The following is a 15028-nucleotide window of genomic DNA, read 5'->3' on the forward strand; positions in this document are numbered from 1 at the left end:
GGTGTTAGGTTCAGTAACATTCAGGTGGAGTGTCCGGAAGCCACCATGCTCTTTGTGAAATACTATAAAATATTGAAATGCCAATTTTTAAAAAGCAGCAAATATTCTTTGTTATTGTGTGGTAACATCTTCTGATAGATTCTAGTATAGGTAATTAGTAATGGGTTCCAAATTTTTGAGAAATATATGAAAACGTTTTACATTACTATACTTAAATTTTTTGGTAAATTGGGAAAAGATTTTCCAAATTTAGTGGCAGAACTAAGATTGGCTCAAGAATCACTAGGGTAATGTTGGGAGACTATTGGAAAGTCTTTAGTCTGATAGGTGAATTTATCTTGGCTTTCTGGGCTAATCTGGTTTTTAGAAATTAAAGAACAATATAAATCTTTAAATAGTGGATATTTAAAAGATTCACATATACTTTCCAGAACAACTACAGAATAATGCTGACACAGTATTTATGTTATCAAGTACACATTCCGGGTTTTTTTGTTTGTCTTTTTTTTCTTTTTTCTTTTTTTCACATTCTGTTTTTTTAAAATTCCCAGCAATACTCATTTCTTTCTATAATTTTTAATTTAAAATTTTTATTAGGTAATATGTTCACATACTTTGAAATTTAAAAACTGCAAAAGTATAGAGTTCCTTTCTTTCCCTGCTCCCCTACTCAGCTTTATTTCTTGAGGCAATAAATACTCTCACTTTCTTGCTGATCCTTCCAGACATACTCTGTTCATACAAAAGCAATGATGTGTATTTTTTTCTCCCTTCTCCACCATCATGCTCACCAGTTTTTAAAAAACACCCTTTAAAAAGACTTTTTTGATGATATGCTATATACATTTTTCTGTTTTTGGCCTTTTTTCCTTAGCATTATATATGATTCCATCTTAGTACATAGAAAGCCTCTTCATTTGTTTTTAACAGCATGTTGGTTAAATAATTAATGTGCATTTACACAATCACTTATTGGTAAACTTTCCGGTTACGCCCTATCTCTTCTATTACAAGCAGTGCCACAATGAATAGCTTTGTAAATACCTTATTTCACACATGGGTGAGTATACCCTGGAAGCAGTAAGGCCTGATCCAAGGATGCATGCATTGGTGATGTTGCTGTGTATTTTTAATTGCTCCCCACATACATTCTAGTTTCTTAATCTTTAATATCTCTTTAAAATGCTAATAACTGTTTTAACTGATGAGAAAGTTGGTTTATATGAAATCTTACATCGTCACCTAAAAAGCCTATCCAGTCACACCATTGATACCTGCATTCTCCTTGCCATACCCCCACCCCTCAATGAGGCAGGGTACCTCCCTCCTCCATTTGCAAGCCTCTTCACAGCAAAGCTGTGCCCTGTCTGACATCATCGGTGTTTCCTATGACCTTCTACCTTTCTCTTCCCTCTGAGCCTCTTTTAATTTTATTTATTCTCTTCTGTTTTATTTATTTTAAGCTCCCGCAGCACCCCTGCTTAATATTACAGCCCGACTCCCTGATGCCATATATCTCCTTTAGGGCTTTAGTGTGCCATAGAGACACTAATGACTTGGCCTTGAGTCAGGAAAGAATTTTAGAAGTTGGTGTGTATGCAGAGGCACCGGGTCAGGGAATTAGACTGTTAGAATATAGACTCAGTACGGATAGTAATATAATGACACTTTTGACGTTTTTTTTTTGTTTGTTTTTTGTCTCCACGGGAAACCATAGATGAAGAAACATTTGAATCTGGTAAGTGAAAAATGAGTATTTGGTATTGATTTTTAAGAGTGTATTCCAAATTTTGGTATCATTTAAACACACGTTTAGGGACCTCATACAATAATTGTTTATTAAATACTTCAACAGTATGGTTGTGAGATATTATTAGCTTCACCTTGACCAGTGTTCCTTATTAGACATTTTGGAGCTCTGTGGGAGCATGTTTTGGTTGTCACATTGATTTGGGGCACAACTGACTTTTAACTGGTAGGAGTCAGGAATGCTAGATGTCCTGGAGTGTGGAGACCATCCTGTGCAATATTTTCAATGTCCTGTCGGACAAAACACATTACAACTATAAATGAGTAGTTCTTTAATACACAGTAGTGATGTACGTTTTCACAAGACATAACATGAAAAGCTCAGTTGTGTAGAAGAGAATCATTATGGAGAGAGACATTTGAATAGAATTAAAGACATTGCCTTGTAATTATTGAATCATTGATTCCACACCTTCTGTCTGCTTCAAACTGATAAAAAATAAACTGGAAAGTGAGGTATCTATACTGATTGATTTTTTAATTTTTCTTTAACATGTTATTTGTTACTATTGATGACACATGGTATCATCAAGTGTGTGTCCCTCAGACTAAGGTTGACATCATGAGTAACAATATAGGTCTCAGGGTATTTTGCAACTTTTTGGAGCATGTTAACATTCCTCCCCTGCTTCCAAAAGTATATTTTCTCATTTTCTCCATTTTGTCAATCTGTAATTGCTTTGGTATATTATCCCTACTTCAAATAAGGCAATTTCCTCTTTCTTTTATATAGAAATAAACCTGGTCTGTTACGACTTATCAGAGCTCTTGTTATTCCCACATTTACTGTTTCTTTGCCCTCCTATTTTTCTATACTTCATATAAGGGATATTTTCACTTCCTTTAATCCATGCTTCTTCAGTATAAGTAGCAACTTATAAGCATCTAACAGTTTCTTAGGTCTTCTAGAAAAGTCATGCCTGAGGATTTATATCTTGAAATATACATTTTTAAGATACAAATTAATTCCTTTTAGCCTTTTTCTTCATATTACAGTTAGAACATTGTACTGGTTTTAAAAATTAAGTGTGTAGTAGATTCTATCAATTTAATTTCATAAGAGCAGGGAGATTGCTATAAATATTGGTCATAAAAAAAGATGTCATTAAGACAGATGGAGTTGGGAACCATGCACTTAAATGATTTACCTACCATTTATGTTGTTTCTAAATTTCCTGTTTTCAGTTAGATAGTTGGTCTATTAGGGTACGTACACTTGGCTCTATGTTTGGGACTGGTTTAATTTTTAATTCCTCTGGATTATAGTTCTTCTTTAAAAAAAAGATTTTATTTATTTGAGAGAGAGTAAGCACAAGCAGGGAGAGGGACAAGCAGACTCCATGCTGAGCATGGATCCTGACACGGGGTTTAATCTTAGGACCCTGAGATCATGACCTGAGCTGAAGGCAGATGCTTAACCGACGGAGCCACCTAGTCCTTCTTTGCTCTATGTTCAACTCCTCATTTTTCTGGAAGAGAGTCCATACACTAAAACTGTGGTTGAGGCTCAGAAGTATTTGGGGCATCTGTGAGGGGAGAGGCAGCATGGTGTAATGGTTAGAGCCAGGAACTGGAGCCAGAGTGTCCAAGTAGGAATCTTGCTCCATTACTCATTACCTGTGGCTTCTCCATCACTTCACCTCTCTGCCCTTCACTTGCTCCGTATCTAAAGTGGGAAAAATAACTTCTATAAGTAAAGTGCTTAGAATATGTGACCCTGGGGTGCTCGCTAGCACTATTGTGAATCTTGCTCTGGACGAGCATGCAGCAGTTGTTTCTCTAATAACTACAGAGGAAAGTGTGCAGCTGCCTTAGTTACTGTGACCTGCCCCTTTTGGACTCCTCATAGTCAAAAGATTAAGTACTCTCAACTACATTTGAGCTCAGGTCACTTAGAAGGTCAATGAAGGAACAGTTAACATCCAGCTGACAAGTTTTTTAAGTAAATAATTCTTGATATTTATTCATGATGCTTAATTCTGTTACTTAGAGCTCTTTTTGGGTAGTTCAGTTTCTTCAGTTTTGGTCTCAACTCTTTCTCCAAATGCAGTATCACGTGACCTCCTTGAATTTCTCCAGGAGGTGATGATACAGTGTAATTAGGAATGTCATAAAAAGAATAGCAACAGAGAAGATGGATGTTTTAAGATATCTAGATAACAGGGGCACCTGGGTGCTTAGTCGGTTAAGAATCTGTCTTTGGTTCAGGTCATGATCCTGGGGTCCTGGGATCCAGCCCCACATGGAGCCCTGCATGGGGCTCCCAACTCAGTGGAGAGCCTGCCTCTCCCTCTCCCTCTGCCCTTCTTCCCCTCCATGCATGTTCTCTCTCTCTCTCTCAGTTGCTTGCTCTCTCACTCTCAAATAAGTAAAATCTTAAAGAAAAGATAAATTCTTTTAAAAAATCTAGAAAAAAGTATGCTGTGTGTTCAGTTCCCCCTGTCTCCAGTGGGCCAGCTGGAGATGGACATGTGTCACTGGACCCATGAGGGGTAAGGAATGAGGATATTGAGGCAGAATGCTGCTGAAGTGCCCGCTGGGCAGGACTGCATATACAGCCTCTGTGAGAGGAGAATGGAGGCTCGCAGCACTTGCCTTCCTATGATTTCTGTCTCTCAAGCCTTATTTTGTAAGTCTTCCTAGATAAAAAGCCCTTGGGGAGAATATAGATAAGTAACTTGCAGAAAGTTATTTATTGTTCTCTGAGCAGCACAGTCTGGTTCTGTGAGTTCCTGGTCCCCTGTAGTATGTCGTGCGTTTGTCTTGCCAGGCCTACCTGTGTTACATCCTTCCCTAGGGTGACCTGAATGCCTCACCTTTGTCATTTGTCTTTGTTGGATGACCGACTTGATCTTCTCAAAGACTTGTTTTCATGTCTTTTTCTTCACTGACCCAAATCTCCAGAGGAACTTTCAGAAGGTAATTGTTTGTTTTCATTTCCTGGATAAGCCACATAGAGCTATATTTAAGACCTTTCAGTACCTCATGCTTGACAGGATAGGATACCTTTTAAGATAACACATATTTTAAGGGTGAAATCAGTGATGAGATATTCAATTTCATAGAAAAATATTTAAAAATGAACAATGAGGGGCAGCCAGGTGGCGCAGCAGTTTAGCGCCGCCTTCAGCCTGGGGCATGATCCTGGAGACCCGGGATCGAGTCCCACGTCGGGCTCCCTGAATGGAGCCTGCTTCTCCCTCTGCCTGTGCCTCTGCCTCTCTCCTCTGTCTCTCGTGAATAAATAAATAAAATCTTTAAAAAAAATAAAATAAAATAAAAATGAACAATGAAAGTAGTTAAGCTTTATGAATATATTCCTAAGTAAATGTTTCCATGAGAGACTCTTAACGATAGAGAACAACTGAAGATTACTAGAGGGGATGGACTAAATGGTTGATGGGTATTGAGGAGGACACTAGTAGTGATGAATCACAAAATTCTACTCATGAAACCAATATTACACTGGATGTTAACTAACTAGAATTTAAATAAAAAATTGAAAAAGAAAAAAAACTGCTGACATTTCATTTAGAAAAATATACTTCACAGAAGATGAAATCAATATTGGTGTGTTTTCTTTTTTTTTTTTTTTTTTTTTTGTTTTCTTTAAAATATATGTTTAAAAAAGGTTAAGAGGAAAAGATTGTATATGTTCATTTTATGAACAGTGGCTCTTTATACATTTCAATGATCAGAACAGAATTGCTAAGTGAAAGGAATATCTATTAGTAAAAAGTAATTTGAAAATGACATTTTTATAACTTTTTTTCCCTGGAGTTTGTAAGAATTTTTCTGAGACCCCAGGGGAAGCAGAGGAGGAATTTAAATAAGTTCTAGGTGCTTCAGAGCCACTGGGATCAGTATTCCTCACCCTTGTCTCTCAGATTCCTGGACAGTCAGTTACAATTAGCAGCAACAGAGCAAATACTAATTTTATACAGAATAAACCATTTTATCAGGGAGAAAATAAAAACTCACCTCTAACAAAGGAATTAATTATAGGTCCTGCAGAATACCATTTCTACAAGTTTAAGCCAAAGCCAGTTCATCTGTTTCCTTTTAGAAGTCAGTTTTCTTTGGGTACTTTAAAAAATGTATACCTAATTTTTATTTATTTTTACTGTGACTCAATATCTTTCTCATAACTTTAAACAAGCCTAAAATAGCTTTTTGTTTCAATTATACTTGACAGAGTATAGTCAGTGTATTGATAAAATTCTGAAGTGCGTTTCCACATGGTTTGGTGCATGTGATAGACTGGAAAGTGCTTAGGACAGTCTTCAAATAAGCCATTCAAGATGAATTCAGCTGTGCTGACATCTACTGAAATGGTGTCACTTGCAGATTTGAAGATAATTTCATGCATCTGTTCTAAGTAAACTTCTCCTTCTCCTCCTTCACTTATTCTGTTCCTGCCATTCCCTGTGTTCCAGACAAGGAGGAATTTGTTGGCTCTGGTCAGAAGTTCTTTATCGGTAGGTTATGATTAATAAGAGGTGGGTCTTTGTCACTTGTCAAGTTTTGTTCCTACCATCCTGACTCTTCTGAAAGCTTCCCTTGCTGATGCACATTTCCAAACTTATTTCTTATTCTGGTTTCCCTCTATCAGCCAATTCCTTTTTTGGGGTCAGTATTTTTCTATGTTGATGATTCATTATAATTCATCTGGTTTCCACTGGATATCTCTTAATTATCCATCAAAACAAACCTTTTGTTTTCTTCCAAAATGTTGTATGACATATTTATCTTACTCTAAAGAGGCCAGTTCTCTGACTACTAAACTTAGTTTTGATGCCCACATTACTATAATCTGTCAACTTGGCAGAGTTTTCTGAAGAACCCACTTAAGGGCTCATGTAAACCCATGCCGGGATCCTCCAAGAGACAGTAGGGGAACAGCAGGGTCTATAAAGTGAAATATTGGCTCTTTGGGCCTGAATGAACATTGGAATCATTGAGAGAACTTTTAAAAAAAGCTGAGGCCACTTTTCTGTATCCCCTTGAGAATAACTCAACCCCCATGCCATTAAGGCTAAAAGAGTAGGTGTTTGCAAAAAGGTGGGGAAAGAAGCAGCCTGGGGTGGGGCATCCCTGAGCAGTGTGAGGAGAACATTTGTGCAGGGGATGATGGTGGCCCGGAACATGTTGTCAGAGCCAGAGCAAAGTGAGGAGGACAGCTGCCATCACCTGGCCTCTGATACCTCACAGCCTCTACAAAACAGCCTTCTCACCTAGCTTGGGCTCTGACACTTTCTGCCATGTTGCTGATACCATCCATACCTTGTCCTGCACAGGTGCTTTTGACAAATACAATAAGTAAGTGTATTAAGGACAATCAGTCACTGTTAGAGAAAGGAGTTACACATTGGAAAGGCTGGGGGTGGGTGGCTGGAATGAATCCTGTAGTGTTGAGCTGGCATTGTAGGTATTGGTGTGAATACATGGTGTTCTAGTTCTATCTACAGGAAGGACATGGGAACAGCTCTTTTTTGAAAATGCCAGAAAGCCCTGTGATTTGGTGGGCAGATTAGGCAGGATTCTAGGAGTTGATTTGGTGGGCAGATTAGGCAGGATTCTAGGAGTTCAGAAATCATGGTTAGTATCCAACTCTGCCACTGGATGACACAGTTATGACCAGCCAGCTAACCTGTCTATGTCTTAGTGTATCCATCTGAAAAATGTGAGTAATCAGCCAGCTCCACTGTTTCCATTCTGATCCTCCCTCACTTGGGGCACTGCAAGGGACTCCTAACTACTCTCCTGTGAGCCCACACTTTACATCCTCCCCACAGCAATGGAGGACTTCTTCAGAAACATAAACCACATCACACCCATTTCTCTACCACCCAGTAACTTCTCATCCCACTTGGACCACAATACAACACTGCTGGAGCTCCCTGCCACCTTCCCTGCCTCCTCTCCAACCCCGTTTCCTACCATTCTCCCTACTGCTCACCACTCTGCTTCACTAGGGTCTCCTCAACACTGTGCTTCCCCAACACTCCCAAAACACTCCTTTCTCTGCACCTTAGCAGTTGCTGTTCCCTTAGCCTGGGTTGCATTTCCCCCAGAAGCCTCCTCACTTAGCTCCATTACTTCATTTCCACCTCTGCTCAATGTCACTTTTCCCCACACACTGTAATTGAACTGCCTGCAACAAGAAGCACCCCCATCACTCTTTATCCAGCGACCCTTCCTCTAAGCACTTATTTTTGTAGATGTGTTTACTTCTGTCTCTCCTCCATGGAATGCAAATGTCAGGAGTAAGTGGGTTTGATGTAGTTGACCACTAGAACCCCAGCACCTGGCACATGATGGGCACTGGGTGCACCTTAGCAACCTGTGGGGCGCTTTGCTACCTTTCCTTTGCGTTGCTTCCTATTCTCTGCCTTCAGACAGGCATGAATATGTTAATTAACACTTGCTGATCACAGTCACCGCAGGCTCCATCAGGTGTGGAAGGAGAAGTGCTCTCTCCTGCCTGGATGTGACGTCGTGTGCCTTCCTGCCCTCCCAGCTGGCTTCCGCCGAAGCATGCGCCTTTGTCGCCGCAAGTCTCACCTGGGCCAACTGCGAGCTGCAGAGGTGTGCAAGGCTGGCGGCTGCCTCAGTGTGCTGGCCGCCCCGTACGAGGAGGTGGTCAGGTACCAGCGACGCCCTTCAGACAAGCACCGTCTCATTGTGCTCGTGGGTACGTCCCTGAAAACAGTGTCTCTCTTCCATAGTGAAGTTCTTCCTCTAGACTCAGTTGTTTTGCGTTGGGAGTAGTGGCAAAAGTAGAATTCTTAAAAAAAAAAAAAAAAAAAAAAAAGTAGAATTCTTTAGAGACTCACATATGAACATCTTTTTTAAAAATACTGTTTTATTTGTATGTGTTTATAAATAAAACTTTGTTGACTCTTGCTTTTATTGTCTATGGTTGAATGTGGTATGCCCTGGTATATCTGTACTGGGGTAATAACAGGTTGTATTATGATGAAGCTTTTTTTTTTTTTAAACCTGTTTAGAGTTTGTTCTATAAGCATAGATGAGTATGCCCCCAGATGCATTATCAATCAGTATCAGACGTAAAAATCCTTAAAATCTCTTTCCCTAAGAAATTTGTAATCACCTTCTTTCGAAAAGTGCTCAACATCTTTTGGACTGTAGTTATGGTGCTAAAGAATGGCAAATATAGTACTGGGGTGCCCTGCTTTTGTGACCAAGAGCTCTGCCAAGCTGGGTCCCTGCAGCAGTAATAACTTCGATCTTGCTGCCATCTCTGTGTATTCCAATTGTGATCAAGGGAGAGGGGAGATGGGCCCTGTAGAGCAGAACAACATGCCTTACAGCCAGGACCAGCTTTGCAAGGCTTGGGGCAAAATCAAAATACAAGAGCTTCTTAAAAAATGATTGACATTTCGGGGAGCCTGGGTGATACAGTTGGTTAAGCCTCTGACTCTTGGTTTCAGCTCAGGTCCTGATCTCAGGGTTGTGAGATCGAGGACCTGTGAGCCCCTGCCTTGGGCTCTGCACTGAGCATGGAACCTGCTTAAGATTCTCTCTCCCTCTTCCTCTGTCCCTCCCAATCTCTCTCTCTCAAATAAATTCTCTCTCTCTCAAATAAATAAATAAATCTTTAAAAATTAACATTTCAAGATGGCAAAAAAAGAGCATGAAACCAAGTGTAGATCCTAAGCATAGGACCTTTATAACTGCATGGAGTCAGCCCTGACTTCAGTTGCCCATGAGGCATTGACTCACTACCTATTAGGATATGTGCTCAAATTCTGTAAGACACAGAACCCATAATTCTAGGGGCTGATTTCTGGGTTGTGATGTGATAGATACTTCATCTGACAGGAAAAGTAGGTTGTGTCAGGTTATCTGAAATGAGGCCAGCGAATTCTCATAGTACCCAACATGAGACTTGGTGTTTCTGGGATGTTGAAGAAGTGTGGGTCACTCTGTGGGTCACCAGAAAAATTCCTAAGAGCTTTCTGGAATTGTTTCAGTTTGTGAGAAGAGAAGATATGTAATTTCCCTAATTGCTCTCAAATTTCTTCAACAGAAGAACTGAAATGATTACATCACCACATCTAATGATTTCTGTATGTGGCTTTTTGTGTTTAGGACCTTCTGGCGTTGGAGTCAATGAACTGAGAAGACAGCTTATTGAACTTAATCCTAACCATTTCCAAAGTGCTGTGCCACGTACGTGTAGTTTCTCTTTCCTAGCAGTTGATGTTTTGGTCAAACTGTCTTTGCGTCCACAGGTGCACTGATCTCACTTAACTATGCCATACCATATTTGCTGTAAAAAGATGAAACACAAGGGATAGTCCTTATATAATATTTATAAATTGATTCATTGGCATGTGGCTGGCTAGGCTTTTAAAAAGTTACTGTTTCTTTTCCATTTCTTAGCAGTCATATAGATGATCCTTCAGGAAAACTAATATTTAGTAATAATAGCTAAGTAATAATAATACTATCTTCCTGGCACTGTGCTTGGCTCTTTAAATACCTTATCTTATTTTTAAATTTTTAATATATGCAGATATAATTTTATATAAATCTGTAAGTATGATTATACCATCCATGGCAGGAAAGAGCATTTGCATGTGGGTGCTTCCCCTTCACTTCAATGCAAGACAGGAACTTAGAGAGACCACTTAAGAACTTAGTATGTGTTCTGTGTAGTTTGGGGGACAGAATTATACTTGAAAAATCTAAAAATTTAGAGGAGTGGCCAAGGGCTGCAGTTTGAGAAGCAGCTGCTCTTTTAGAGATCACAGATGACTAACTGGGATAGAGATGAATTTGAGGTACCCAGTGGTAGTGGTGGTGGTGGTAGGGTTTGCAGAATAACCCATGCATCCTCTAGGAGAACAGAGACAAATTTAAATATCTGCCAAGTCGAAAAGAAACCTGTAGTATCCAGCATCACCATCAGCATCAGTAAGTAAGAATTTTCCTGCTCTTTCTTCTCCTTTTTGCATTCTAGCCTTGGGCAGTTGTAAAACTGGGAGGGAAATACTACTGTTCAATGAAAGAGAAGAGAAGAAGTGAATCCTACTCCCTTTCCTGACTTGTGGCTTCTCTAACTGCAGCTTCCATGGCTATAGCAAGTCTGAGCCAAGAGAAGCCTAAAATAGAAATGAAATTCATAATTTTGATTATTACATAGGAATGGAATTTTAGTTATTAGATTGAGACTGTGTTTGTGGCACGAATGATGGTGGGTTATTTATTTTTTTTAACTGAGCATAATTGGATGAGTTGTGGTAACTGCTATATTTTCATCCAGGACCAGGGGAAGGTCTTGTCCCACAGAAGGCAGTGGATGACAGGAAAATGTTGCTTTATGATTACATACCATAGGCCATGCTTTCCAAACACTATTTACATATGTAAGAATGGACATTGATCTCCAACACAAAAACTACAAAAGAAATCACCATTTTTCAATAATCTGGATAAAAATCAAATTCCCACAGAACATAGAAGAACTGTAAGAAGTATGGCTAGCAATCATTCAAAGTGAGAAAATGTTGCCCAAATTTTGCTTTTTAAATTGAGTGAATAGTTTTAAGACGAATACCTCTAGTTATTAACCAGTTCACAGATTTTTAGCCTACCATATAAAATAAAGTCCAACAGAAGCCACAGAGAAGGAGTCATCTTAGGTTTATATTTACATAATTTATTTATATATTTTTAAAGATTTAATTTATTTATTTGAGATAGAGAGCAGGAGAAAGCACAAGCAGGAGGAGGGGCAAAGAGGGAAGCAGGCTCCCCGCTGAGCAGGATGCCCAATGGTGGGGCTCCATCCTAGGACCCTGGGATCATAACCTGAGCTGAAGGCAGACACTTAACTGACTGAGCCACCCAGGTGACCCTTTATATAACTTATTGTAATGTGACAACTATAGTATTTTACTGGAATTTTTTTTCAATGCAAAGCTGTAGGAGAAGTGGCATAAGTGTAGGAACTCTAAGGATCTGTGGAGAGGCTTGAATAAAGAAAAAACAGGAGCGTCTGGGTGGCTCAGTTGGTTGAGCATCTGATTCCTGGTTTTGGCTCAGGTTGTGGTCTTGGGGTCAAAAGATCAAACCCCGCATGGGCTCTGCACTCAGTATGGAGTCTGCTTGAGATTCTTTCCCTCACCTTTTCCCTCTGCCTCTCTTTCCCACTTGTATATGCACGCATGCATGTGTGTGTGCCCTCTCTCTAAAATGAATAAATAAAGAAATATTAAAAAATAAAATAAAATAAAATGAATAAATAAAATCCTTTAAAGAAGAGAGAGAAAACAAAAATAACCCTCAGATGACATTTGCTTTTTGAGTGTCTTAAATGTTCATAACTCCTTTTATCATTTAGGGCTTATTTCAAGCTCCTACTTGGTCATTTCCATGCATCGATATTATCAAGAATTCATCTATTTCATTCTTAAACTTTGGCAAATGCAAATATACCATTTTTTAAATGAACACAGAGGATTTGTGGTAATGCAGATTAAGGAGCTTGCAGCTTTGCAATATATACATAGGACATGGGGTTGGAACTGTGTTTTATTTATCGTTGTGTTCTAAGAACCTAACATATCTGGAGCAGAAGCACTTGGTACATGTTAGTTGAATAAACGGATGAGCAGGTAATGAATCACTTTTAGTTACTCAGTGAGCCCCTGTGTTCTGTACCAAGTACTATTTAAGTAGGAGAACCTATAAGCAAAGAATAGCACTGAATCCAGACTCTACCAATCTTTCCCTTCTGGAGATCCCCCAGATTAATCACCATCTCACTTGGCTATCAATACATTTGGACAAGACTGCAGACTGTCATGGGATTTCTCCATTTCAAATCAGAGACAGCTGGGTGCAGCAGAAAATATTAGTCTAGGAGGAGTCAGAACAGCTAGGTTCTTGTTTTCAACTTTGCTTTCCATTAGTCTGTGTACAAGAGCAAGTCAGTTACTCTTCAAAATCTTCAGTTACTGGGGTGCATGGGTGGCTCCATCGGTTTTCTGCCTTCGGCTCAGGTCATGATCTCAGGGTCCTGGGATCAAGCCCCATGCCAGGCTCTCTGCTCAGTGAGGAGTCTGCTTCTATACCTCCCCCCACCTCCCACCCCACCCCCGGTGCTCTCCTTCCCTCTTTCAAACAAATAAATAAAATCTTGGGCAGCCCGGGTGGCTCAGCGGTTTAGCGCCAGCTTCAGCCCAGGGTCTGATCCTGGAGACCTGGGATCGAGTCCCATGTCAGGCTCTCTGCCTCTCTCTCTCTCTCTCTTTGTGTGTGTGTCTCATGAATGAATACATGAATGAATGAATGAATGAATGAATGAATGAATGAATGATTGAATGAATGAATGAATAAATAAACAAATAAATTTTAAATAAATAAATAAGTAAAAAAATAAAATCTCTAAAAAAATCTTTAGTTACTGATCAGTAAACTATGGATAATATCATTTCATCTGGCTAGGCTGTGAGGAATGAAATGGGATCTTGGAAAATGCATTATCTAAATATAAGATCTGCTACCTGGGGGCTTCAGGCATCTTGGGGCTCACACATAATCCACTCATGCCTGTTTTGAAGTAAGAGCTGGTACATGCTTAGGGCCTCCCCACCCTGACTTAACACCTTATACATTCATGTTCATACTATGAAACTTGAAAAGGGTTTATAGCTGAACTGATTTTGAGATGAGAACTCTTTCTTTTTTTAAAGATTTTATTTATTTGAGAGAGAGAGAGAGAGAGAGAGCAGAACACAAGCTGGGGGAGGGGCAAAGGGAGAGGGAGAGGGAGGAGCAGACACCCTGCTGAGCAGGGAGCTTGAAGTGGGACTTGATTCCAGGACCCTGGGATCATGACCTGAGCCAAAGGCAGACACTTAACCAACGAAGCCACCCATGTACCCTGAGAACTTCTTTCTTATCATCAATTCAGAATCCCTCTTTTTGGTTCTAGCATTTTATTTATCTGTTTCTGTATTCATTTATTTGTATTGATGGGACATCTTTATCCAAATGCATATTGGTACTAAATCAAAACATTTTGTAGATTCTAAAACCTTCTTTAAAATTCTATTTTTTGATAGATACTACTCGTTCCAAAAAGAGTTATGAAATGGACGGACGTGAGTATCACTATGTGTCAAAGGAAGCATTTGAAAGCCTTGTGTATAGTCACAGGTAAGCTAGACATTCAGAATCTGATTCTGACGTTTGGTTATTTTACCTTCAAAATAGATACACGATTTTTATGCATTATCAAAAGCTCCTAGGGTAATTCCTTTTGTTTTTGAAGAGTTAAGCAAGGAAATGTAAATTGATATACTAGCGCACTAACTCATTGGGTTTGGAGAGGGAGCAGAATTGAATTGCAAATTTTAGACTTTGGAGAAATAGTTAAGTTCTAGATTCCCCTAATACTTTTTTCTCCTCTCGATCTTCTACTAATTCTTCTTGTGCTAGCACAGTCCACATATTTACCTTCTATCTTGTTGGAATTTATCTTCGTATAATTACTACTAATATTTTACTTGTAGAAAGAGTTCTTGTTTTCCTTGTGGCACCCTTGCAGGATGCTCGAGTATGGTGAGTACAAAGGCCACCTGTATGGCACCAGTGTGGATGCTGTTCAAACAGTCCTTGATGAAGGAAAGATCTGTGTCATGGACTTAGAGCCTCAGGTAAGTCTGCGTTGGAACATTTCCCATCTCCCCAAAGTAATGAGTGAATGTCATGCATTTTGTGCACATGCTGTAGGTCGTAGTTGAGAGATTTTATTCTGTTAGCATTTTTAGGGATAAGACCATTTACCATATCTACTGGCCAGGATCTTATGAAAAGGAACAATTGCCAATATCTTGTCTTTAGTTAGGAAAGGAGTCTTGCTTCTCAGATACAAAAAGTGAACTGAGCTGGTGGCTATAAAGAAAACTTAGCAAGAATCCTGCTTTGACCTTGATCACAAGGCATCAAGGAAATTTGTGGAGGGAATAAGATGTTGCTTTACACAAGGAGTTGAGGTTCCTATGTTCTCGTATCTATAACTACCTCTATGAGACCATATGTGGAATGAGGCAGGGGTGAGCAAGTTAAGATAAGGAATACATGATGTATAGGCTCCATTTTTTGATCCTTGTATTTTGGGTTTTTTGGTAGTCATTTTAAAATATACCATGTGTGCTAAAGAGAATCAAGGGATAAGACAATT

At 39.4% G+C, this 15028-nt stretch overlaps 1 protein-coding gene across 1 annotated transcript in view; it reads left to right on the forward strand.

The window, feature by feature from the left end:
- MPP4 (MAGUK p55 scaffold protein 4) overlaps nucleotides 1-15028 on the forward strand; it is a 40201-nt gene that overhangs the window by 22870 nt on the left and 2303 nt on the right. Inside the window, exons 15-21 of the mRNA XM_026002453.2 lie at nucleotides 1718-1738; nucleotides 4714-4728; nucleotides 6246-6287; nucleotides 8330-8503; nucleotides 9925-10005; nucleotides 13908-14001; nucleotides 14393-14501. Of these exons, the coding sequence (XP_025858238.2) occupies nucleotides 1718-1738; nucleotides 4714-4728; nucleotides 6246-6287; nucleotides 8330-8503; nucleotides 9925-10005; nucleotides 13908-14001; nucleotides 14393-14501 (536 nt within the window). The remainder of the gene's footprint in view (nucleotides 1-1717; nucleotides 1739-4713; nucleotides 4729-6245; nucleotides 6288-8329; nucleotides 8504-9924; nucleotides 10006-13907; nucleotides 14002-14392; nucleotides 14502-15028) is intronic.

The sequence above is a fragment of the Vulpes vulpes genome, chromosome 16 (assembly GCF_048418805.1).
Source record: "Vulpes vulpes isolate BD-2025 chromosome 16, VulVul3, whole genome shotgun sequence".
In the NCBI taxonomy this organism is placed as follows: domain Eukaryota; kingdom Metazoa; phylum Chordata; class Mammalia; order Carnivora; family Canidae; genus Vulpes; species Vulpes vulpes.